General features: G+C 44.4%; 1 protein-coding gene across 7 annotated transcripts in view; it reads left to right on the top strand.

The window, feature by feature from the left end:
* KIF21B (kinesin family member 21B) overlaps positions 1–24,050 on the top strand; it is a 299,791-nt gene that overhangs the window by 147,885 nt on the left and 127,856 nt on the right. For all 7 annotated transcript variants that reach the window (XM_088445771.1, XM_088445769.1, XM_088445770.1 and 4 more), the window contains exon 10: positions 7,293–7,356. In XM_088445771.1, coding sequence (XP_088301897.1) covers positions 7,293–7,356 — 64 coding nt within the window. The remainder of the gene's footprint in view (positions 1–7,292; positions 7,357–24,050) is intronic.

Genomic DNA, 24,050 nt, shown 5'->3' with positions numbered 1-24,050 from the left:
TGACCTAATATCCGCCCATGAAAATACTCAAGCGGAACTTTCTACTCTTCGGGATAAACTGGTAGATCTTGAGGGCAGGGCAAGCAGGAATAACGTTAAAATTCGTGGAATCACAGAAACCGTGCAGTTTTCCGAACTTTCCGAGTTTGCTGTGGCTTTATTTCAGAAATTAATCCTGGAATTGCCTCCCACACAATTTCTCTTAGACCGCATTCACCATCTTCCTAAGGCTCGTAATGCCCCTGAAGCCTCTCCACGAGACACTATCATGAGGCTGCACTATTTTCATGTGAAGGAGTGCCTACTTCGAGCGTCTAGAGATGCTGGTCCCTCCTCCGCTGCACTGGGCTACTTACAAATATTTGGAGATCTTTCCCCAGCTACATTAAATAAAAGAAGATCCTTCTTCAACATCACATCAACTTTAAGTCAAGCTCAAATTCCATATAGATGGGAATTTCCAATGAAACTTATCGTCACTCATGATGGTTCTACAAAAGTGCTATGCTCCTTGGAAGATGGTAATAAAGCACTAGACCTCTGGCAGATCCCGTATACTAACACATCAACTGCTCGCATTTCTACAATTAGTTCAGATTGGGCTACAGCGGGCAAAAACGGATGACTGTTTTTCTGCCTCCACTTCCTCACCCCAACTTAGCTACTATACCTCTGTTTGTGGTATTTTGCGTATAGTAGACGTTGGATATCTCTTTGAGTCCTTATAGTTCATACAGCTCTTTACAACTCTAATTGCCTTTTTTTTCCTTACAAACCGTTCAGATAAAGATCAACGTAATTATACTTATTATATTTGTTTCCAAGGTCGTTTGTTGCAATATGTGTTTGTATTGCCGTTTTCTATGTTTATTATAGCCATGATAGGCTTAATTTCTCTATTTCAAAAAATATATGCCGTTTTAGCTATGTATGGTGTGTCGTATCCTACTGCTAAGCGTTATGCGTTTTTTTTTGTTCCCAGATGGTGGGAACAATGTCACTACCCCCATTGTTCTACTATTTTCGCCGTGGAGTCATTTATGTTTATGTCCCTTCTCACCCCTTTCCCCCCCTATGTGTCCTTTCCCTTCCCTTATCCTGTTTGCAGGCTATATGATGTTTATTTTTATTATATTTCTCTATGTCAGTGCTGATCGACCCAGTATATATAGGATGTTTTTGATTAATATTCGCATCTTTCTAGATTTGCCAAGATGGTGAATTTCATGTCTATTAATGCTAAGGGTTTAAACTCCCCTCAGAAACGCAGAATCGCCCTTCGCTATTTTAGAAGTCACAAAATGGATATTATAGCGATTCAAGAAACCCATTTTGCCAAAGATGCATCTCCTACCTTCTCCGACCCTTACTACCCGTCTGATTATTTTGCCTCTGGCCCCACCAAGAAAGGAGGAGTGGCAATCCTTTTTCATTGCAACTGTAATTTTGTGTTAAAATCCCAAGTAGCTGACCCCGTGGGCAGATATCTTGTTCTTATAGGGGAGTTAGAGGGGAAACTGTAACAATAGCATCTGTTTATGCCCTGAATACTGGTCAAATGTCCTTTATTAGGACATTTTTTAGAGTTACCCATAAAGTGATTATTAGATTAGATTATTTTGCTCAGTGACTGTAATCTAGTTCCAGATCCTCGAATGGATAAATCTAGTGTTGCGGGTGGTGGTTCTTCTGCTTAGGCTTCGGGGTTTTTTAGTCGGTTATTCCTGGAGTATGGTCTATGTGATGTCGGGCGAGCTATGCACCCTACAACCCGTGATTACACCTTTCTCTCCCGTGTGCATGGATCGTATTCCAGGATCGACCTCGCCCTCATGGATAAATGGTCACTACAACAAGTTAGGGATTCAAACATTCTCCCTATTACATGGTCTGACCATGCCCCCTTGACACTCCAGTGGGACTGTGGTGGGTCTATTCCTTTCATCAGACCGTGGAGATTTAATAATTTCCTTCTAACCTCTAGAGGCAAAACAGGCCATCCAGTCTGCTCTCTCAGAATATCTCCAGTATAATAAGCCTACAGATACTACACCCTTCAACTTTTGGTGTGCCCTTAAGGCGGTTCTCATTGGAACGGTTATTCAGGCAGCATCTAAACTCAAGCATCAAGAAGCTCAAAAGCAAAAGGAATTGGAGGACAGACTTCGAGCCCTAGAAGTTCAACATAAATCTGACCCTTCCAATTCCACCCTTTTACAAGAAATATTAAAAGTTAGAGATGAACTCGAAGTCTATACTTTGAAAAAGATTAAATCCACTATTGACAGGATGAACCAAAGATTTTACGTGGATGGTAATAGGGCATCTCGCCTCCTAGCCCGGAAACTGAGAGGAAAAGTGGCCTGCACCTCAATCCAGGCCTTGTATAATTGCTCAGGAGCCAAACTGACCAATCCACTAGATATTTCTAATATTTTTGCAGAATATTATTCTCGTCTCTATAATCTGAAAGATGAGGTAAACACAGTTCAACGTACATCAGAGACTATCTCAGCTTTCCTATCAAACCTTTCACTACCCTCCCTTGCTGATCACTCTTTAGACTTCTTAAATACTCCCTGGATGGAGGGGGAGGTGAGAGATGCTGTCAAGTCCTTGAAACGTGATAAAGCTCCTGGACCTGATGGCTTCTCTAATAATTTTTATAAGGAGTTTCAGGTGGATCTTATCCCAGCACTGATGCAGGTCTTCGAAGAGGGGACCAACTCAGGCTCATTTCCCCCTGAAATGCTTGAGGCCCGTATCATTACCATTCTCAAACCAGGCAAGGACCCTACTTATTCGCAAAATTATAGGCCCATAGCCCTACTAAATACCGACATTAAATTATATGCAAAATTAGTCACCAATAGATTAAACCCGCTGCTCCCAGACTTAATCAACCCGGATCAGGTGGGCTTTGTTTTGGGCCGACAAGCTCCAGACAATACACAAAGAGCTTTGAACATTATTGAACATTTTACACAAGTGGCGAACCCACTCCTGGCACTTTCATTAGATGCCGAAAAGGCCTTTGATAGGCTACATTGGGGCTATATGAAGGCTGTACTATCCAAATTTGTTTTTTCAGGTCGGTTTCTAGACGCTATTCTTGCACTATATAGTTCACCTGGGGCACGAGTATATTGTAACGGCTTCCTGTCATCTTTGTTCTCTATAAGTAATGGCACCAGACAGGGTTGTCCCCTATCCCCTTTAATTTTCATTTTAGCAATAGAACCTTTAGCAGAATACATCCGTACCAACCTTCTTCTTCTTGGTCCCTTTATAAATGGGTCTCAACATAAAATTTGCCTGTTTGCGGACGACGTCCTTTTGTTTGTTCCGCGCCCGGAAACCTCTCTTCCAAATTTACAACAATTACTTTATAATATGAGGCCGCAGAATAATCATAAATTCAACACATCCAAAACTGAGGTATTAGCACTAAATGTCCCACCCCAGCTCCTGTATTCCCTTAAATCCCAATATAATTATAATTGGCAACCACTGTCTCTCCGTTATTTGGGTATTTCTTTGTCGGCTAATGAAGACAAGCTTCTTGAATATAACTATGGCCCCCTTTTTAAATCAATTTATTGCCTTCACAAAAGATTGGACGAACCATGAGGTTTCGTGGATGGGCAGAATGGCAGCCGTCAAGATGACTCTTCTCCATAAACTCATGTACTTATTTAGGTCAATACCTAGGACCCTCCCTTCTTCATGGTTAAATAGATTTTATGCGGTGCTGAACAAATATATCAGGAATAATAAGAGAGCCAGACTCACTAAGAAATATTTAATGCTGTCTAGATCATCTGGGGGCTTGGCATACCCCAATCTAGCACTCTATCAAACGGCATGCTTGGTTGATCAGCTTAGTGATTGGTCGAATGTTCTTAACCCTAAACCCTGGGTCAGGCTAGAAAGTGATATGTTAGGCAAATTCCCCCTTTGTGATTTACTCTGGATTCCAATCAATTTTAGAGTCTCTTTAAAATTTATGTCCAGGGCAACAATAGCTTCTCTCAAAGCGTGGGATAGCCTGTCTCTCCTTCAACAATTTAACCTGCCTTCTCTCCACCTCTTTATTTATGGTTTATCATTTTTAATCCCAAATTTAAACCTGCTTTCCTGGTACCTCAAAGGAATCCGTACTCTCCGAGACTTCTTTTTGAATAATAACCTCCTTTCCTTCGCCCAATTATATGCTAGCTTTTCCATTCCCTCTAGAGATTTTTACAAATTTCTTCAAGTCAGACAATGGATACAGTCCTTTCCGCATTTAGCAGGCTCGACGAAAATGATTCCTCCCCATGTATTTTCACGCATATCTTCAATTTTACGCAAAGGAGGTATATCTTTTTAGTACTCTTTTTTTACTTACAGCAGAAGAGCCGGACAAGTCACTGGTCATTATTAAATGGGAATATCACCTAAATATATGTCTGGACCCACAGGAATGGGCTACACTTTTCTTTTCTGTATTTAAAATGTCTAGATGTATTTCGCATATTGAAATGTATGTGAAATTGCTCTACCGCATTTATTTGACCCCCGATAGATTACACAAAATTTGGCCTGCTCAATCTAATTTGTGTTGGCGTGCATGTGGCCAAATAGGCAAGATATTCCATATTTTTTGGAATTGCACTGCTATATGCTCCCTTTGGTTGGAGGTGGAAGATTTGATCCTGAAGGTCACAGGTCTGCGGCTATCTCTGACCCCCTCTACTGCTCTCTTACATATATTTCAGGATGATGTTCCTACCCACCATAGATATTTTATTAGCCATGTACTTATTGCTACCAAGGCAGCTATTGCCCAGTTCTGGAAGCAGGATAAACCTCCCCCCCTATCTTTGATAAAGTCCAAAATAAATTATAGTTTCCGGATGGAAACTTTAAATTGCTTTTACTCTTCTTCTGCTAACTCACCAATGATTAAGTGGTTCAGCTGGCATGAATTTATAATGACGGATTCATGTCTTCCAATAACCACACATTGATATATCAAAGTTTGGATGTGTTCTATATTTTGGTTTGTATAATGGGAGTTATGGAGTGTTTTTTACTGTCTGTGTAGGTCATACACTGATTTTGTTTTGTTTTGATTTTTAGTTTTATGTGATATTTTGATTGATACTTGCCTGTATTTCCCCCTTGTTATATTTTTCCCCTTTCTCTTTTTTTCTGTACCCTTCCTTTTTTTTGTATGTCTTTACAAAAACAAAATTGAAAATTCAATAAAAATTATTGTTTAAAATGTCAAATCGATAAACCATAATTAAAAGAAAGATACTCTTCAATATTTAGGTATCTTCTTATCCGCTTCTGAAGATTTTCTTTTAGAGTATAATTATGGTCCCCTCTTGAAACAAATTACAGCTTTTACAAATGACTGGATGAATCACGAGATCTCCTGGATGGGTAGGATAGCGGTAATTAAATTGACTTTGTTATCTAAAAATTTATATTTATTTAGATCTATTCCAAAGATCCTTCCTTCAAATTGGCTGAACCGCTTCTATGCAGTTCTCAATAAATATGTATGGCATTATAAAAAAGCTAAATTATCTAAAATATATTTAATGTTGACCAAATCAGTGGGAGGTCTTGCATTTCCTAATCTTGAATTATATCCACTTTCCTGTATGGTCAAACAAATTAGTGATTGGGATCCGGCCCCAAAATATAAACCTTGGATGATCCTGGAAGATGTCTTGATTGGTAAAATGTCTTTATACGATTTATTATGGGTTCCTTCTGACTCCAGAGTGCTCTCTGGATTTACATCTAGTGCTACACTTGAGAGTTTGAAGGCATGGGATAGAATTATTAATCTTTTTTAAATACATTTACCTGCAAGTAATTGTTCTAGTCAAGGTCTATCTTGTCTTATCCCAGAATTCAATTTATCTACATGGATTTCTCATGGTATTCGTAATCTTAACGATTTGTTTCTTGGAGATTCCTTTCGATCATTTTCTCAAATACAATCCCAATTCTCTTTGCCTCATACTGGATTCTATACGTTTCTTCAAATTAGACACTGGGTTAAATCCTTCCCCTTAGCGCAAATAAATAGGTGTAAAATTCCTACATATATTTTATCTCGTATCTCCTCCCCTTCTCGAAAAGGAGGTATCTCTTACTGGTATTCTTTGCTCCTCCCAGTGGGTCTACCAGATAAAACAAAATTTCATTTAAAATGGGAACATAACCTTCAAATGAGTTTGGAATCAAATGTTTGTGTCTTTTTTAAAATGTCTAAATGTACTTCAAATGTTGAAATATTCCTTCAATTATTTTATCATATATATTTAACTCCAGCTAGAATGCAAAAAAAATATTCTTCTCATTCTAATTTGTGTTGGAGGGGATGTGGTCAATTTGGTGAATTGTTACATATTTTCTGGGATTGTCCAAATAGTCGTCCCCTATGGTTTGAAATAGAAGATTTGTTGCTAAAGGTTACTGGTCTTCAAATTTATTTAACACCTGCTATTTCTTTCCTACATATATTTACAGATATCCCAAAATATCATGGATATCTTATAACCTATATTTTTATTTCCACTAAAGCTGCAGTAGCCCAGTTTTGTAAACAAGTTAAACCTCCTTCTATTCATTTAATATCTAAACTAAATTATAGTTTCCTAATAGAAAATTTAAACTGTCCCTATTCCAATTCTGCTAATTCACAATTGATGAAATGGTTGTCTTGGAAATTGTATTCTGAAAGAAATCTTTGTATTCCTGTCAATTTGTAAACTTATATGTCCTTTATTTTGAATTACATGTTATGTTTTGTAATTATATTGTTTCAAATGCTTTCCCCCTCCCCCCTTTGTATTTCCTTTTCTTTTTTTTCTGTACCCACTTTAATTTACCATATTCTTGAAAAAAATGTATAAAAGTTCAGTTAAGTCTGACTAGATGTATTGCACATTTTCACATAATTATGCAACTTTCATATTATACCACCCTCTGCTACTCCCAAAATATTTTTTTCCACACTACAGACCACTTTAACTCCCATTAAGTTCTGCAATGTATTGAACTTCTTGTATCATGTGTTTAATTCTGGTGACCTGTAATATGCTTGAAATGTAACATATAAATGATATTATTTCAGGCGTATGGTGAACTCCTCCTTTAAAGTGCTCTTACTTTGTATTTTCATCCAACTTCCCTTTTTTCAACTTTTGTTTTTCACCTCATTTAAGTGAGTCTCTCTGTTATTAAACCCATATCTTACCATCCTCTCCTGTCTTTTCCTTTATCAGGTGACAGCAATGAGGAGATACAAGCTCTGATACAGAATTATATTCATGAGATAGAAGAACTGAGGTAAATATACATTATGATCTATGTTGCCGAACAACATACCATGGGACCCATCCACTGTTATAGTTATATCTAAGATGTGGTAAATCTTATTTAAAATTAGGGGTGAGCGGGTTCGGATTTCTGAAATCCGAACCCCCCCCCGATCCGAGTTGTATCCGAGTCAGGCTTGACTTTTCCTGCCTGACTCGGATCTGAAATCGAGGCAAAACATCATCATCACTCTGTCGGATCTCACGGGTTTTGGATTCTATAAAAGGTACCCGCGTCGGCGCCATTTTCTCACTCGGCTGTGGACAGTGAAGAGGGAGGGTGGGAGTTAGGGCTGGGCTGTGTAGTGCTGTGCTGCTGTTGTGCATAGGGGCTGTGTCCACTCCTCCAAAGTCCATAGGGGCTGGCTGGGCTGTATTGTGCAGTCAGTTGTCCATAGGGGCTGTGTCCACTCCAGAGTCTATATGGACTGGCTGGGCTGTGTTGTGCAGTGTCCCAGTCCTAAAGAGGTGCTGTAGTGTTGTCCAGGGGGTGCTCTGTCCATCAGGGGTGCTCCCCTCAAGTGCAGTCCAAAAATATATTTTTTTTTCTGTGTTTGTGAATTGTGTGCTCAGTAGATGCATGTGCATCAACAAAGTAGTGCCAAACGTGCGCCTGTGTCATAAGTAAAGGGCCGGCTGGCTAGCCCATTAAAGGGTGGTGTAACCCCCAAAGTACACTCCAACAAAAATAAAACATTTTCTTCTGTGTTTGTGAATTGTGTGCACTGTACCGTGCATCCTCAAAGCAGCAGCGCCAAGCTTTCGTCTATCTGTTAAAGGGTGGTGTAACCCCAAAAGTGCGCTCCACAAAAAATAAAAAATTCTTATTTTTTTTCTGTTTGTGTGCGAAATGTATGCGCAGTAGCCGCACGTGCATCAAGGAGCAGCGCCAAGCGTGCGCCGGTGTCCCATAAGTCTGTTAAAGGGTGGTGTAACCCCCAAAGTGCCCTCCAACAAAAATAAAAAAATTATTTTCTGTGTTGTGAATTGTGTGCGCTGTAGCTGTACGTGCATCAACTAAGTAGCAGCGCCAAGCGTGCACCTGTGTCATAAATCAAGGGCCAGCTGTCTCGTCTGTTGAAAGGTGGTGTAACCCCAAAGTGCTCCAAAAAATAATATTTTTCTTTTCCTGTGTTTGTGACTTGTGCGCTGTAGCCGCACGTGCATCAACACAGTAGCAGTGCCAAGCGTGCGCCTGTCATAAGTCAAGGGACGATTTGGACATCTGGTCCGGACTGAAGGACGTGCCAACAATTTCTGACATGTCTACTGTCACCACTGACAGAATGGTGGAGGATTACATTGATGACAGCATCCAAGTAGGGATGTCAGACAGTCCATACCTGTACTGGCAGGAAAAAGAGGCAATTTGGAGGCCCGTGCACAAACTGGCTCTATTTTACCTGAGTTGCCCCCCCCTCCAGTGTGTACTCCAAAAGAATGTTTAGTGCACCCGGGAACCTTGTCAGCAAAAGGCGTAGGAGGTTGCTTCCACAAAATGTGGAGATGATGTTCATAAAAATGAATTATCAACTCTTCCAGGGAGACCAGCCTCCAGAACGTACAGAGGGACCTGTGGTGGTGGATTCCAGTGGGGACGAATTAATACTCTGTGAGGATGAGGATGTACACAACACTGAAGAGGGTGAGGAATCGGTGGATGAGGAGGATGAGGATGACATCTTGCCTCCGTAGAGCCAGTTTGTGCAGGGACAGATTAATTGCCAGCTTGTTTTGTGGGGGCCCAAACGAACCAATAATTTCAACCACAGTTGTGTGGCAGACCCTGGCGCTGAAATGATTGCTTTGTTAAAGTGTGCATGTCCTGTTTATACAACATAAGGGTGGGTGGGAGGGCCCAAGGACAATTCCATCTTGCACCTCTTTTTTTTCTTTGCATTATGTACTGTTTGGGGCCTAGTTTTTCAAACTGCCATCCTGTCTGCCACTGCAGTGTCACTCCTAGATGGGCCACGTGTTTGTTCCGCCCACTCGTGTCGCTTAGCATAGTCATCCAGCTACCTCGGTGCAACCTCTTTGGACTAAAAACAATATTGTGAGGTGTTCATTAATTTGCACTCATTTCCAGTCTATTCTGTTGTTGAGGTTAATAATAGCATAGGAGCAGAAAAACCCACAAATTCTGTGATTTTTAGCTGTTTTTATGCTTTTTAAAAAAAAACACAGATCCAAAACACGGAAGGGTGGTTTTGGCAAAACCAATCCAGATCCAAAGCACGAAGAAAGATCCAGATCCAAAACCAAAACACGAAAAGTGGCCGGTGCACACCCCTATTTAAAATGTAATATTTTTTTTAGTTAAATCATTTAGTTAAACATTTGGATTAAATGTAGTAATTATAAAATAAAAATTATAATTGTAAAAAGTTTTTAGTCCCAAATATATAAATGAAGCAGCAGAAAGTAATGCTGGAAGTACAAAATGGAAATGTTTTCTTATAGCACAATAAAGGGATTTTTGGTTACTTACTTTTGAATTCTTTTCTCTGAATCAAGTTGGGGAACACTGGACCATGGGGATTGTCAGTTGGAGCTGGAGCAGGCACTTAATGACACTGTAGCTTTAATCCTAGCTCCTCCCCCCTGCAATCCCATCATACCAGTACTTCTTTAAAAGTACCCGGAGAGGAGTAGCAGGAACCCCATGAAACTGTTTTAGAACAACTAAACCAATCCAGTAGGGAAAAGACTGGTCAAGAACCAACACCTCGCACGACTGAGCGTGAGGGAGGGAACGCAGTGTCCTATAGCCTGATTCAGAGAAAAGGATTAAAAGGTAAGTAACCAAAAATCCCTTTTTCTGTTCCATCAAGGCTGGGGAACACTGGACCAATGGACGTTCAAAATCCGCCCCTAGGGGAGGGAACGCTCTGGCTGCCTGACGGGAGAACTGTACGCCCAAGTGGGCGCCACCGGAGGCAAAAGAACTTGAAACGTAAATATGGCCAAACGAGCGGACTGTACCAGATTTCCGTACAGTGAACCTGTGTTTTCGAAGTCCCGCGTCGTGTTAACCAATAGATCGCAGCCGTCTTAACGTAAGGCGCTAACACCCAGTCTGGTGAGGGTCAACCCGTCCCAGATTAGACTGAAAAATAACCAAGCTGATTCAACTCGTAAAGGTCTGCCGAGTAGCTGGCCAACCATGTTCCAACGCGCCATAAGAACCCGCAGAGAACAGTTAGACGTATGAAAGACACGTCCAAGGACAACTGCAGATCTCCGCCATCAAGCAGAGCCAGATTCACCAAAAGAGGAAGTACCGGAAAGACAACATCCAAAACCAGTTTTGTCTAGAATCGTAAATGTGTATGTAGAACTGCCCCTGGAAGACGAACAAATACGTAGCATAAGGAAGAACAGCTTCCTAGGAACGGACAGAAATTTTCCGAAATGCAACAACTGCAAAAGGAGCCTGTGTGAGAGTCCCAGGAAACTAGATTAAGCAAACACAGCTTCACCTGCGGATGAAACGATGGCCAATACGCCGCCCCTGCTGCCAACAAAGTTTTGACCCTTTGGAAGACGGGTCAAATGCAGCTGGAAGAAATATGACACGGCTAAAACTTGTAATGTCCTGAGACAAAAGTGTCAGTCAGCCTCCCGACCCTTCAGATGGAAGGCCCTGAAACCTTGAAACGGTGACCCCACAAGAGGTAGAGTTTCCAAACCCGGAGGTAAGCGTGAGATGGAAACGGAGTCCGGATTTGTAGTCTAGTACAAACCCCAGGAGAGAAAACACCTGAAGCATCATCACTCCCAGGCTCAGAAGCACAGGTGTTAAAATCAACCGAGGAAGTCCCCTGGTAGAAAAGAGCCTAGGTATAGTCTGAACAAACTGAAAGACACCACCTCGGGCCCAGTGATCTCGAGAGAATATCTGAGTACCGTGACTAGCGCCACCAGCCTGGAGCCACCAGGATTACCCTCACTTGGACAACCGTAACCTGGAGATCTGAAGGAACAGTGTGGACAGTGGAACCAAAAGCTCTGGATACATTTTTCATAGAGCACTCAAGGCAGTCACTTGCGGAAGCCTGCGGATACCAGGATCCCATTCCAAAATGTGTAGCCTTGCAAATGTGCCGAGAGGCCCTGAAAACCCCCGTGGAAAAGGCCTCACACCTGAACAGTAGGAGAGAGATAGAGAAACCACTGCCCTGAGAGAAACCTGGTTCTGCCGAGGAAGTCCACCCTCCAAAGTCCTACTTCTGGCACGACCATGACAGAGAGAAGGAACAAAAGTTTTCCGTCCCGTTATGCGACTGCGAGCAGCTAGTGAGGACGGACAGGGCCCTTTAGAACGATGGTTGGAACTTGAGCACATCGAACAGCCGAACCACTAGGGACAGTGCCCTAAGGCCTCAGAGGTGAAAAACAACTTCCCGTCACCTCAGCAGAGGAGACTCGTGGCCGTCGCCCCAATGAGCTCATTTGGAAGGACCAAGGAGTGGACCTGGAGAACGTAAACCCTCTACCAATGGAGAGTGACAGGTACTGCTGTACCGAATGGGAGCTGAGACGAGTAGGAAGCCCTGTAATCCTGTCAAGATTGGAGAAAAACACTTTGACTCCCATAAGTAGAACCTGGTGTACTGAATGGTTTCATAGTGAAGAGCAAGCAGCCCGACCACCAACTATTCAACATGGTCCCTGGATGAGGCACTGACTGCCCCATTGAGACCAAGAACGGTAGGGTCCAAGCATTGTCTGTTGCAAGACAACACCACTGGAGAGAGGTGTCGACGGCTACCCCCTGCACTGAAGGTTCCGACACGGAATCCAGTAAGGCCTCGCTAAGTCGGGATAAAGCCCTGATCAGAAAGCACTTGCAACAAACGACCGGAGAAGGTTCGTAACTCTGAAGCAGAGGTATCTGACATTAGCAGGTTGTGGTACCTGCTGTGCACGTTATGCGCGGCAGCACTGTGCAAACAAGTGGAGCCTGGGTTACACCAAACAGTAGGGTCCGGAATAGACACAGAACCGAATCAAGTACCTACTGATGGAAGTAGGACGACCTGCCTCAAACGGAAGCCGAAACACACACACGTTCCCGACCGATGGCGAGGAGGTCTTTGTGCTCTGGATCCCAGAATGAAGAGAGTTCATGCAAACTGAACTACCCATCCCCTTGTGCTCAAGACACAAAGAGCAAACAGAGGCTGGAATTAGCCAGTCGGCCTGTGGACCTGGATCACCAATATGTTGCTGACCAGGAGCAACTGCTCTACTATGCGCAAGTATACTGGTTATATAGAGAGAGACACTCTGTTAGGCCCTAGGCTTCTATGGAGCTTGTCCCCCTAACTGAGAGTGTGACTAGAAGGTCTGTCTCCCTAGAAACTAACACTTGCTAGGGAAGAAGCGGCTTGAGAAAGCCTGACTGTCCAAGGATACCGCCCTGAAAAAGGAGCAAAAACTTGACACTGCGGACCCCACCCTTGGGGATGGCCTACTGACAGAGAAAATTCCTTACCAAAGGGTTGATAGTGTAAGGAACAACCCGGCAAAGAACACGTTGTTGATTTTAAAATGAACCTCTATATACCCCTGCCTGTACCTTCTAAAATCCTTCCTATATACCTCTAATGATGACGCTAATTTGCGTACGCAGTCATACAATAAATAGAGACTCCAGACTCAGAACATGTGGTTCCGAAGCACAAAGTATTATTCAAGTAAAAGTACAGTCAGTTACACGCTATGATCTGTGTATAATAAGCGCAAATAAATACAATGAGAGAGACAGAGAGAGAGACAGAGAGACACACTGAGAGAGAGAGAGAGACAAAGAGAGAGAGAGACACACTTTAGGCGCAAAAGGAAATTATACAGACCCCAAGTACGCTGCGCCCCCGGGCCCGGAGATAGGCATCAGTAAGAGACCTTCAGTTCATACAGCATTCAGCATGGACAAAAAAAAACAGTATCCGGGCACACATATTTATCCCCCTCAGACTAAAACAGGACAATGGGGAAGTTTCTTGCTGATGTCATTGCTTCCCAGAGGAGAAGCATATGTTACAGCACATTTAACAGGCAGGTTCAAATAGACTCTCTCTGCCTCTAACAGCAGGGGAATCTTTCTAGTAACGCCTTCTGTACTTTCCAACAGTTAAACATTTTGTTGCTTGTAGGTTCTGCGATCCATAACTTGAGGTTGCATGATGCGATCTCTCCACCGATAATACCGGAATGCTGTAAAAAGCGTACGCATCAGAACAAGACCAAACACAACTTGCTTATCATGTATAATACCTTAGTTATCAAAAACCTTTATTTCTCAGCATTTAAACTACCTAAACCAACTTAAATCATACATTTTGATGCTTATTGAACCTTATGAGTGAATATGAAATGTGTGGGTATTCAGGGTTTGATATAAAGACATATTTAATGTGTGTATGAAGATGAGTGCATTTGTCTCTAACATTTTAGCATGCTGGGCCAGATAGTTCTACATGTCCTGTCAGCAGACCCTCCCACCTTTCCTGTGTCCAAAGGAAAGATACCTCTGTCGGTCTCTTGTGTGAAAATGCAAAATATCCCAACTACAAGGGACAGACCTAAGGTGACACTCCAGCCCTTGAAATCATGTAATTGCAGGAAGCTTGCTTATTTATTCTAGCCAGAACACCCGTAGTGAACAAACACTATGCAGGAAGCTTATCTACACAAGGCAGTTGTCACCTGGCCACTTGCTTAATGCAATACTGTAAAACCATTTCTGGAATATATCCTTTATAATACGTAAAGTAATGAAATAGGCTTTTAGTGAATCGCCGTAACATATGATAATGGTCACAGATGCATTCGCATGATGCTAATGGTATTATCGCCACATGTACTAAAATGTGAGTTTATCTAAAATGGCGCTTAGGCGGCCATTTTGCAAAATGGCGTCTTGCGGCCAGTCGCAAGATGGTGTCGCTGCGATTCAATTTTAAACTGATCTTGCCTCAGCCAGTAATCCAGCTTCGACAGTCCACCCTTTGATAGCGAACAAAATGCTATCACAATCTGCTATTAAAATTTAATTTAGACTTACATTTACATATTATTTAGTGTTATTCTGGGATGGCCCAAGGTGGTTCTTAATCCATCAATAATGTGTCTCTGGGTGGGGACATAAAACTACTATTATACGCACACCGCAGATCTTGGGAGATCACGTGACAGGTGTGGGAATGCACCAGTCTTATAACAGCAGTTTTGAAGGGGAATTGAGACTTTACATCATCTGAGGTGTTCTATGAATAACATTTCAATAATACATTCTATGCATGTCTAAATATAATACATTAAATGATGGTACTTCCTAGCTCAGGGTTGTAATGCAGTTCTGTGTCTACCCCGGTATTCATACTGGCCACTATCATAATTTCATTCTTTCCTTTTACTCTATTTTTAAATTTTCCACACTTCAACACAATAGGAACACACCGGACGCATATGCCAATTACTATGATGACAATCAGTATAAGGATCAAGAATTTGCCTATGCTGGCGATCACTTCCTGGACCCATTCCCCTAGACCTGAGAACCATTTCACTGGGTTCAGCCATGACACCCATCTTTCTTTCTTTTCCCCTGCTTCAGCCACTGATGCGTTATGGTTCTTACGAAATTCCCACTTTAGCTGCAGAATCTCATCCATCTTCTGGTCTATCACCTCCTTAGGGTCGCTGGTATCATTGGTGACATAAGTGCAACATTTTACTCCAAATTGGCTGGCTAACATTACGCAATACCCTCCAGTAACAGCAGTTAAATAATTCAACACTAGCCTGTGTTGCACTAGTTCTTTCTTGTACGCTTGCAATTCTCTCCCTGTGTACCTGAATGTGTCATCGTACATCTCGGTGATATTATCTATTAATTTAGCAAGTTCCTGGATATATCTAAAATTTCATGTACCCCTAGCAATCCTGGTGGGATCCAGGGTGACTAAAACTTGGAAGCCAGTTGTCTCACTGATTAACTGAGCGGCTTTATGCATATCACCAGGTATCATATTTCTCTTGCCTCTGTGTTCATATTGTGTGTGAAGATATGGTGATAGTGTGTTTTTATGTATTCCCAACATTTCAACATGTGTGAGGGTCATAACTTCTGGAAGTATTTTTCCCAAATAACATAACAATTACAATACTAAAATTGGTCAGAAACTCCCCTGATTGGCATTGCACTCCTCCTGACTCCACTCCATCAGCTCCGCCATCAGCTCACATCTCCTTTATCGGTCCCCCACCACAGACACTGAGTATCCCCAAACAGATCATCATGACAAAAACTCTGGAAAGAAAAAGAACTAGGATGACCACAGCAGACCACTCCATTGCTGGAAGCACTTATCTACACATTTCTTTAGCTCAGATATCTCACCGTCACCTTTTTAATTCTTCCGGCACAAGCTCGCAATTGACAGGTCCACGTTATCGGCCTTGTCTCTGCCTTGTATCTCCACTGGTTGGTTAACCTCCCTATAGTGAGTGGATTGGACCCACGTATCTTCCCCGGCCACCCTTTGAGGATGCTGTATCGTCAGATACGGACCTTTCCACCAATCAGTCAAACGACCTGAGCTAAATAAAATTTGGATCATAACAAATTCTTCCAGATTTGACATCATGACAGTTTACATTAGACGTTGTTAGTTAATAATGCTTTCAATTTCGGTTATTCTCATTCATTTTTGTGAGACCCTGCACAGTAACCTCATTATCATATTTTCACATGAGGCTGCCTGTTTGGACAGTATCTCATAGGGGGGGCAAATAAAGGAAAAGACAATCTGGGATAATCTCAGTGTTGTTACCCATCATCTTACACATGTTCTTGGAAACGTCACCTGTAAAATAAGTCCCCCTATCATTTTTAATAATTCTAGGGATATAGTATCTGCATACAGGTTCCTGCAATTAAATCTTGTTATTAATAGCTACTGTTCTAAATAATGCCTGTGCCACTGTTTTGGATAGTATTCCGAGTAGTCGACCTCAGCCTGGCATGGCTGCCGTTTATCCTCAGCAACCTTGTGTCCTATGAGTGGGAGATAAAGCACAACCGTTTAATATCATTTAAACATGACCTAAAATACAACAATAAATCATCCACATTTTACATTAGAACAGATCCATTGATAGGTTGAAAATATTATAAACAGTCATATAAGGCCTGGGAGAACATACTGGGGTTACCTATGAACCTATGGGATACTCGGGTTCCTGTGTGGTGTTCTTCATTTTGCAGTTCTTACTTACGTGTCCCACTTGGTGACAGTTAAAACATAATTTTGAACGGGGTGGATGAAAAGATTGTTGTGGGATTTGAGCAAGAGGGAAAGGTGGTGGGTATGGGTAAGGATAGGGAGGGTAAGGATATTGTGGGGGATATGAGTATGGGACCTGTGGTTGTGTATGATATGTGGGGTAAGGATGTGTTTGCTGTGGTGTGGGATTGGTGAGGACGTGTAATTGTTCAGCTGCAGGTGTGTGTGTGGGTGCAGGTGTGTCGGTTGGCTGTGATGTTATTGTCATTCCTTCCAGAGCTTGGATACTGACAGCCATTAGTTTTTCGCTCTGGGTCTCTCTCTTCTTTGTGATATTTTTATCATGTTCTATGGCAGACTCTATGAGGTTATCTATTGTGAGTCCCCTCCAGCCAGGTTGTGAGGTCTGAACCCGAATCTTTAAATCGTCTTTCAGACCGTCCATGAGTACCGTGACTATCATTCCCCTGTGGTGAGTGCTATCTTTAATATCTTCTATCCCAGTGTACTGGGTGATAGCCTGCAGAGCCTGGTCGCAATAGTCTTCTGCAGTTTCACTCTCCTTTTGTTTGATTGTGAAGATTTTGTTCCAGTTAACTACTACTGGAAAATATATACCCAATTGAATCACAATGCGGGAAATGTTACCTTGGATTACTTGGTCTGTTAAGGGAACGTCGCCATCCAATACACAGTCCGTGATAAATTTTGTCACGTCGGTATTGCGTGGTAGACAGGCCCTTAACACCACACGCCAATCTTTATTAGTGGGCTCGTGAGAACTACCCAAATTTCTCAAAAATCTTTGACATTTGGCTAGTTCCTTTTTGGGATTGGGGAAATCATTTATGATGGAATTTACTGTAGTTCTGCCCTTGTCCATGGACAATGCATTACTACTTCCCTCGTGGGCCCTACACCGTTTGCATCCGCATTTCCATTTGGAACAGTTATTGTCCGAATGGGATGCAGACCGTCAGCGTTGCTACCTCTGACCTGGTTACCTGGCTGGGGGTTTAATCTGCTGCTGCTACGTATAGTATTAACAACTTCCTCTATGGGTGCAGAGTGTGTTAACACTTCCCTTGCTGTTACCGATGGAGATGGCGGCACCACCCGTGACTGTGGTGATGCAGCATCTATCATTTGCACAGCATGGGAAATGGCAGACATTACAATAGGCTCATCATCCGCATCATGAACATTTTCTTTATAGTTGCTTAAGAGAGGGTACAAGTTGCTTGTTATATTTTTATGGGTTTTTTTTTGTAACTGTACTTGCACCTCCATCCACATAAGGTGGGGGAGGTGAGCGTGAACTGCTGGCAATACTCTCCACGACGCTACACTGCCGCACGTGCGCGCCAATTTGCGGCTCGCCCGTATTGCAACTCAGTGTCGCGGATGTATTTTCTGGCAATGCGCTCGCAACGCTGGTTTGCGTCGTTTGCACATTTTTAAGCCAAGCATCCCCTTCATGCTGCCATAGTTTTAAACATTCAAAATATTTAACCTTTTTCTCTCTGGATCGCACCATACTGATGTGATCCTGGACATTGTCTAACACATTTTTATCAAAACTACCAATTCTGGGAAACGGTCTAACACACTTCCTCGTCATATTAAACCATAAATCACAATACCTTGTTTCATAAGTACCGTACTTAGTATGCATAATACGACGGGCTGATCCAATTGGAGCCTCCATTAGCAGCACATCATTGCCTAACATCTCTACTGTTTGCGTGGCTCCCATTCTGAGACAACTCCTACGCTTTTAAATAAAGATTTAAGCCGGTGAAAGACAATCAAGACACTTTCACTTACCTGTGGACGATTTCATTCGGCAGTGCCCACACACCTGGATAAGATTTAGTAAGGCAACTTCCACACCTAGATAAGATCCAGAGCTCCTTCTACGCCACTTGGACCTGACCATTGCGCTACTGCAACGGCACGGCTGGCTAATCAACTGGCAGAAGTCCACTCTAATCCCGTCTCGGCGAATTCTGCACCTCGGAGCCTTATTGGACTCGGAACGGCAGAGGATCTTCGTGATGGGGGAAAAGATCTCTGCTTTACAGTCGAGGGTGCGCAGTTGTCTGCACAGCCGCCGGGTGTCTCTACACTCGGCGATGAGGTTACTGGGCTACATGGTGTCTGTGTTCGACATGGTGGAATATGCCCAGTTTCACTCCAGACCTCTGCAGCACCTGATCCTGTCCAAGTGGAACGGGCTGCCTCAGTCTCTGAAGTCCCAGACGATTGTGCTCACCCCGGAGGTTCGCCTGTCCCTTGTCTGGTGGTTACAGACGACCCATCTCAGCAAGGGACATCCGTTCTGGGTTCCAAATTGGGTCCTGTTTACAACGGACGCCAGTCTTCGGGGCTGGGGAGCAGTTTCGGGTCCACACTTGTTCCAGGGCAGGTGGGCGCCGACAGAAGCGGAGCTTCCAATCAATATCTTGGAACTCCGTGCGGTCTTCAATGCTCTCCAGCAGGCACATCGGGTTCTCCAGGGTCGTCCGGTACAGGTCCAGTCGGACAACGCTACCACCGTGGCCTACATAAACAGGCAAGGAGGAAGCCGAAGTCGGGTGGCTCTCGTGGAGGTCTCTCGGATCCTGGTATGGGCGGAGCGCAATCTTCCGGCCATATCAGCGGTCTTCATTCCGGTAGTGCTAAATTGGGAGGCAGACTTTCTAAGTCGCCAGAACGTTCATCCGGGGGAATGGTCCCTGCACCCGGACGTTTTTCAACTGCTGGTGGACAGATGGGGTCTTCCAGAGATCGACCTCATGGCGTCTTGGCACAACAACAAGTTGCCGGTGTACGGGTCTCGCACAAGAGACGAAGAGGCGTCTCTGGTGGATGCTCTGTCCGTCCGGTGGACATTCCGGTTCGCATACCTGTTCCCTCCGGTCTCCCTTCTTCCACGGGTGATCCGGAAATTCAAACAGGAAGGAGGGACGCTCCTGTTGATAGCTCCCGCGTGGCTCAGACGGCACTGGTTCTCAGACCTTCAGGGTCTGTCCGTGGACAGTCCTCTGCGGTTGCCGCTACGACCGGACCTTCTGTCACAGGGTCCTTGTCTTCACCCGGACCTGACTCGGCTGTCTTTGATGGCGTGGCTGTTGAGACAGCCATGCTGAGGTCCAGGGGGTTTTCCAGTTCTGTAGTGCGTACCATGTTACGAGCTCGGAAACCGTCTTCCGCGAGGATATACCATCGCGTGTGGCATACGTTCTTCCAGTGGTGTCGACCGAGAGGTTATGCACCGCGGGAGTTTCGTCTGTCTCGGATACTCGCCTTCCTACAAGCGGGACTAGATCATGGGCTTCGCCTTGCTTCTTTGAAGGTACAGGTTACGGCCCTGTCGGTCTGGTTTCACCGTAGGATTGCTACAATCCCGGATGTGCGGACCCTTAATGCAAGGTGTTCTCCGCATGCAGCCGCCCTTTGTTCCACCTGTGGCGCCTTGGGATTTGGCTGTGGTCCTGAGGGCTCTCCAGGGACCGCCGTTTGAACCACTGGGCTCAGTGGATCTTAAATGGCTAACAGCTAAGACTGTTTTCCTTCTGGCTATTGCTTCGGCCAGACGTGTTTCTGATTTAGGGGCTCTTTCTTGTAGACCCCCTTTCTTGGTTTTTCATGGGAACAAGGCAGTGCTCCGCACTCGGCCCGAGTTTCTTCCCAAAGTTGTTTCCCAGTTTCATGTTAACGAGGAAATCGTTGTTCCGGCCTTTAACTTACCTGGTCTTTCCTTGGGTGAGGCCTCTTTGGATGTTGTGTGGGCCTTAAGGACTTATGTTGACCGCACTTCTTCCGTAAAAAGGGTTGGCCTGCTTCAAAGCAAACTTTGGCAACCTGGATCCGTATGGCTATTTCTGAAGCTTATCTTCATGAAGGCCTGCCGGTTCCTCCTTCTGTGAAGGCTCATTCCACTAGGTCTGTGGGTCCTTCGTGGGCAGCTCGACGTGGTGCCTCTGCAGTCCAGATCTGCAAGGCTGCTACGTGGTCCTCTGTCCATACCTTCGTGAGGTATTACAGGTTTGACACCTTCGCCTCTCAGGATGCTTCCTTCGGGCGGCGGATTCTCCTTTCTGCACAGAAGCGTCCCCACCCTTAAAGGATACTGCTTTGGGACATCCCCAAGGTATCCTGTGGATACCCTATGGACCCTGAAGTAGAAAATATGAGATATGGTAAGAACTTACCCTTGTTATCTCTATTTCTACGAAGTCCATAGGGTTCCACAGGACTCCCGCCCTGTCGCACCTGTGCTGCAGATGGGCTTTGCTCTGGTCACTGGTTTTTCCATCTCCCTCTGGTGAGAATGTGATTCTTGTGTGTGTCCAGATCTTTTTTCTCTCTCTTCCTTTTCCTCCTCCGGCCTATGGCTTGGTAACTAACTGAGGTGCCTTGGCTCGGGGGCGGGGTATAGGAGGGGGACCCTAGTGCATCCTGGGAGGCTGAAAGCTTAACTCTATGGTGCCCGATGACTGACGTCACACCTATACCCCAAGGTATCCTGTGGAACCCTATGGACTTCGTAGAAATAGAGATAACAAGGGTAAGTTCTTACCATATATCATATTATCATGTATAATACCTTAGTTATCAAAAACCTTTATTTCTCAGCATTTAAACTACCTAAACCAACTTAAATCATACATTTTGATGCTTATTGAACCGTATCAGTGAATATGAAATGTGTGGGTATTCAGGGTTTGATATAAAGACATATTTAATGTGTGTATGAAGATGAGTGCATTTGTCTCTAACATTTTAGCATGCTGGGCCAGATAGTTCTACATGTCCTGTCAGCAGACCCTCCCACCTTTCCTGTGTCCAAAGGAAAGATACCTCTGTCGGTCTCTTGTGTGAAAAAGCAAAATATCCCAACTACAAGGGACAGACCTAAGGTGACACTCCAGCCCTTGAAATCATGTAATTGCAGGAAGCTTGCTTATTTATTCTAGCCAGACCACCCGTAGTGAACAAACACTATGCAGGAAGCTTATCTACACAAGCCAGTTGTCACCTGGCCACTTGCTTAATGCAATACTGTAAAACCATTTCTGGAATATATCCTTTATAATACGTAAAGTAATGAAATAGGCTTGTAGTGAATCGCCGTAACATATGATAATGGTCACAGATGCATTCGCATGATGCTAATGGTATTATCGCCACATGTACTAAAATGTGAGTTTATCTAAAATGGCGCTTAGGCGGCATTTCGCAAAATGGCGTCTTGCGGCCAGTCGCAAGATGGTGTCGCTGCGATTCAATTTTAAACTGATCTTGTCTCAGCCAGTAATCCAGCTTCGACAGTAATACTAAGGGTAGAGCCAATGTGCCCTGTAGCCAAAACGGCCGCAGCTGACAACTCGGAAGCTGCTTGTGCCAATGTAGAAGGGAATTCCAGGACGAATCAATGGGAAGCCCCGTGACTAAGTCAGTAACAGTAGTGATCATAGCTCATGCCACCCTGCCAAGGCTGGATAACGACCTCTATTAAACCAGACCAGAGACCGCTCTGCAATGTCTAGCTAGCGGATCCACCACGGATGCTGATCGGTCTAAGGCCCTCATTCAGAGCCGTACGCTCTGAGCAGAACGCACGCTCTGAATGAGGGCCGCCCTCCATAATTCTGGAGCGTCCTCCTGGACGCTCGTATAGCTGTGGGTCACCACCCACAGCCTATACGAGCATGCAGTTTGATGGCCGCGATGGTCGTGACCATCGCGACCATCGAAACTGCGAGCCGGAGCCTGCGGTTGAGGTTTTCAACCGCAAGGCCCGGAGTGATTTTGGCTTTATCAGAGCCAAAATCACTCCCACTGACATCACTAGTGATGTCAGTGGGCCGGCTTCTGACGGTAGGCGTTCCCTTGGGAAGCCCCCGTCAGGGAGGCACGCCCCCGGCACGCCCACCAAAGGGGGCGTGCTGTCAATCAACATCGACAGCATGCCCCCTTTGATCAGACACAACGAGCGAAGGACTTTCCTTCGCTCGTCGCGTCTGGCGCATGCGCACGACGGAGCTCCCGCCGTCGTGCGCATGCGCAGTGCACATCATCGACCCACTTGCGAGCGGACAGCCGCTTGCGAGTGGGTCTGAATCAGGCCCTAAATGTCTACTACCTCTACCATCGTGGTAGGTTGTTTCTCTTGGGTAGTTAATCCGGTGGAAGCCACTGTATAAGGGATAGCGCTTTCTGAAACCAGTGATTCCTAAGCCTCCCGGAGAGACTGGAGACAGACCCTTGGACAGACCCAGAGCAATAGTATGGGAATCCATAACTAAAACCCTCCAACCGAGTGGTGCACAGCAGCAATGAGGTGGAAAGGACAGGCGGTCCTATTTGTTCGCGCATGGTCTTTCCTTCGGAAGCTGCTAATTGGGGCCCCCACCTGCGCCTCACACTGCAGAGGATTCCCTCCAAATAGATGAATGACATAGGTTGTGATACTGCACGCTGCAACTCCAGAACCCAAGCGGGACATACCTTGCTGGGAAGTTAACTCTATAGAGGGAACAAAGCCCTTGGCAGAGATGAGGGAAAACCCCAAGTTTGCCCTTGGACTTCACCAGCAGCACTAGGTGTACACCAACTCGCTGAGCGCTGCTGCCCATGCAGTTCTGATCCTGAGCACTTCTGCCCACGCAGTACCCCAGCTGCCTACGAAAGATTCAGTATATTTTTGGAGTGTGGGAGGGAACCGAAGCACCCGGAGGAAACCCACGCAAGCACAGGGAGAATATACAAACACCACACAGTTAGGGCCGAAGTGGGAACTGAACCAACAACTTCAGTGCTGTGAGGCAGTAATGCTAACCATTACACCATCTGTGCTGCCCTTCCTATACATGCAAGGGCCCTGAGGGCAACTGCTTGTTACCTAACACATGGGAGTAAACAGCGTCCCAGCTACAGCAAAATACCACTCACCACAGCTAGGGCCACAGCAGGAATCGAACCCACTCCACTGTGCGGCGAGGCCGCAATGCCAGCATTACCCCATATGTGTCGTTAGGGTAGCGGATAGATCCTCTTTAGTAGGTGTACCCTGATTTAATCAGTTACTGTCCAACGCCATCAGTCACCTATACATAGACGGGATATCTAAACCTGTGGCGATACAGAGAGGGGGCGTATCAGATATTAAACTGATAAGAACCAATACTAGACACCCAAGTTAAATCTGTGGGATTTGATCTTATGACCATTTGCTTACAGAGTGGTGTGCTTAACTTGGTGAGCCACAACCCGATTTACAACATGTATTAAAGAAAACCGGTACCCAGTAGATGGTACCTGTAGCCGGTTTACCCAGGGTTAATACAGAAAAAAGGGTACT

This window comes from Taudactylus pleione, unplaced genomic scaffold (genome assembly GCF_031769625.1).
Source record: "Taudactylus pleione unplaced genomic scaffold, aTauple2 ptg000387l, whole genome shotgun sequence".
NCBI lineage: Eukaryota > Metazoa > Chordata > Amphibia > Anura > Myobatrachidae > Taudactylus > Taudactylus pleione.
This window is presented reverse-complemented; position numbering and strand designations above follow the sequence as displayed.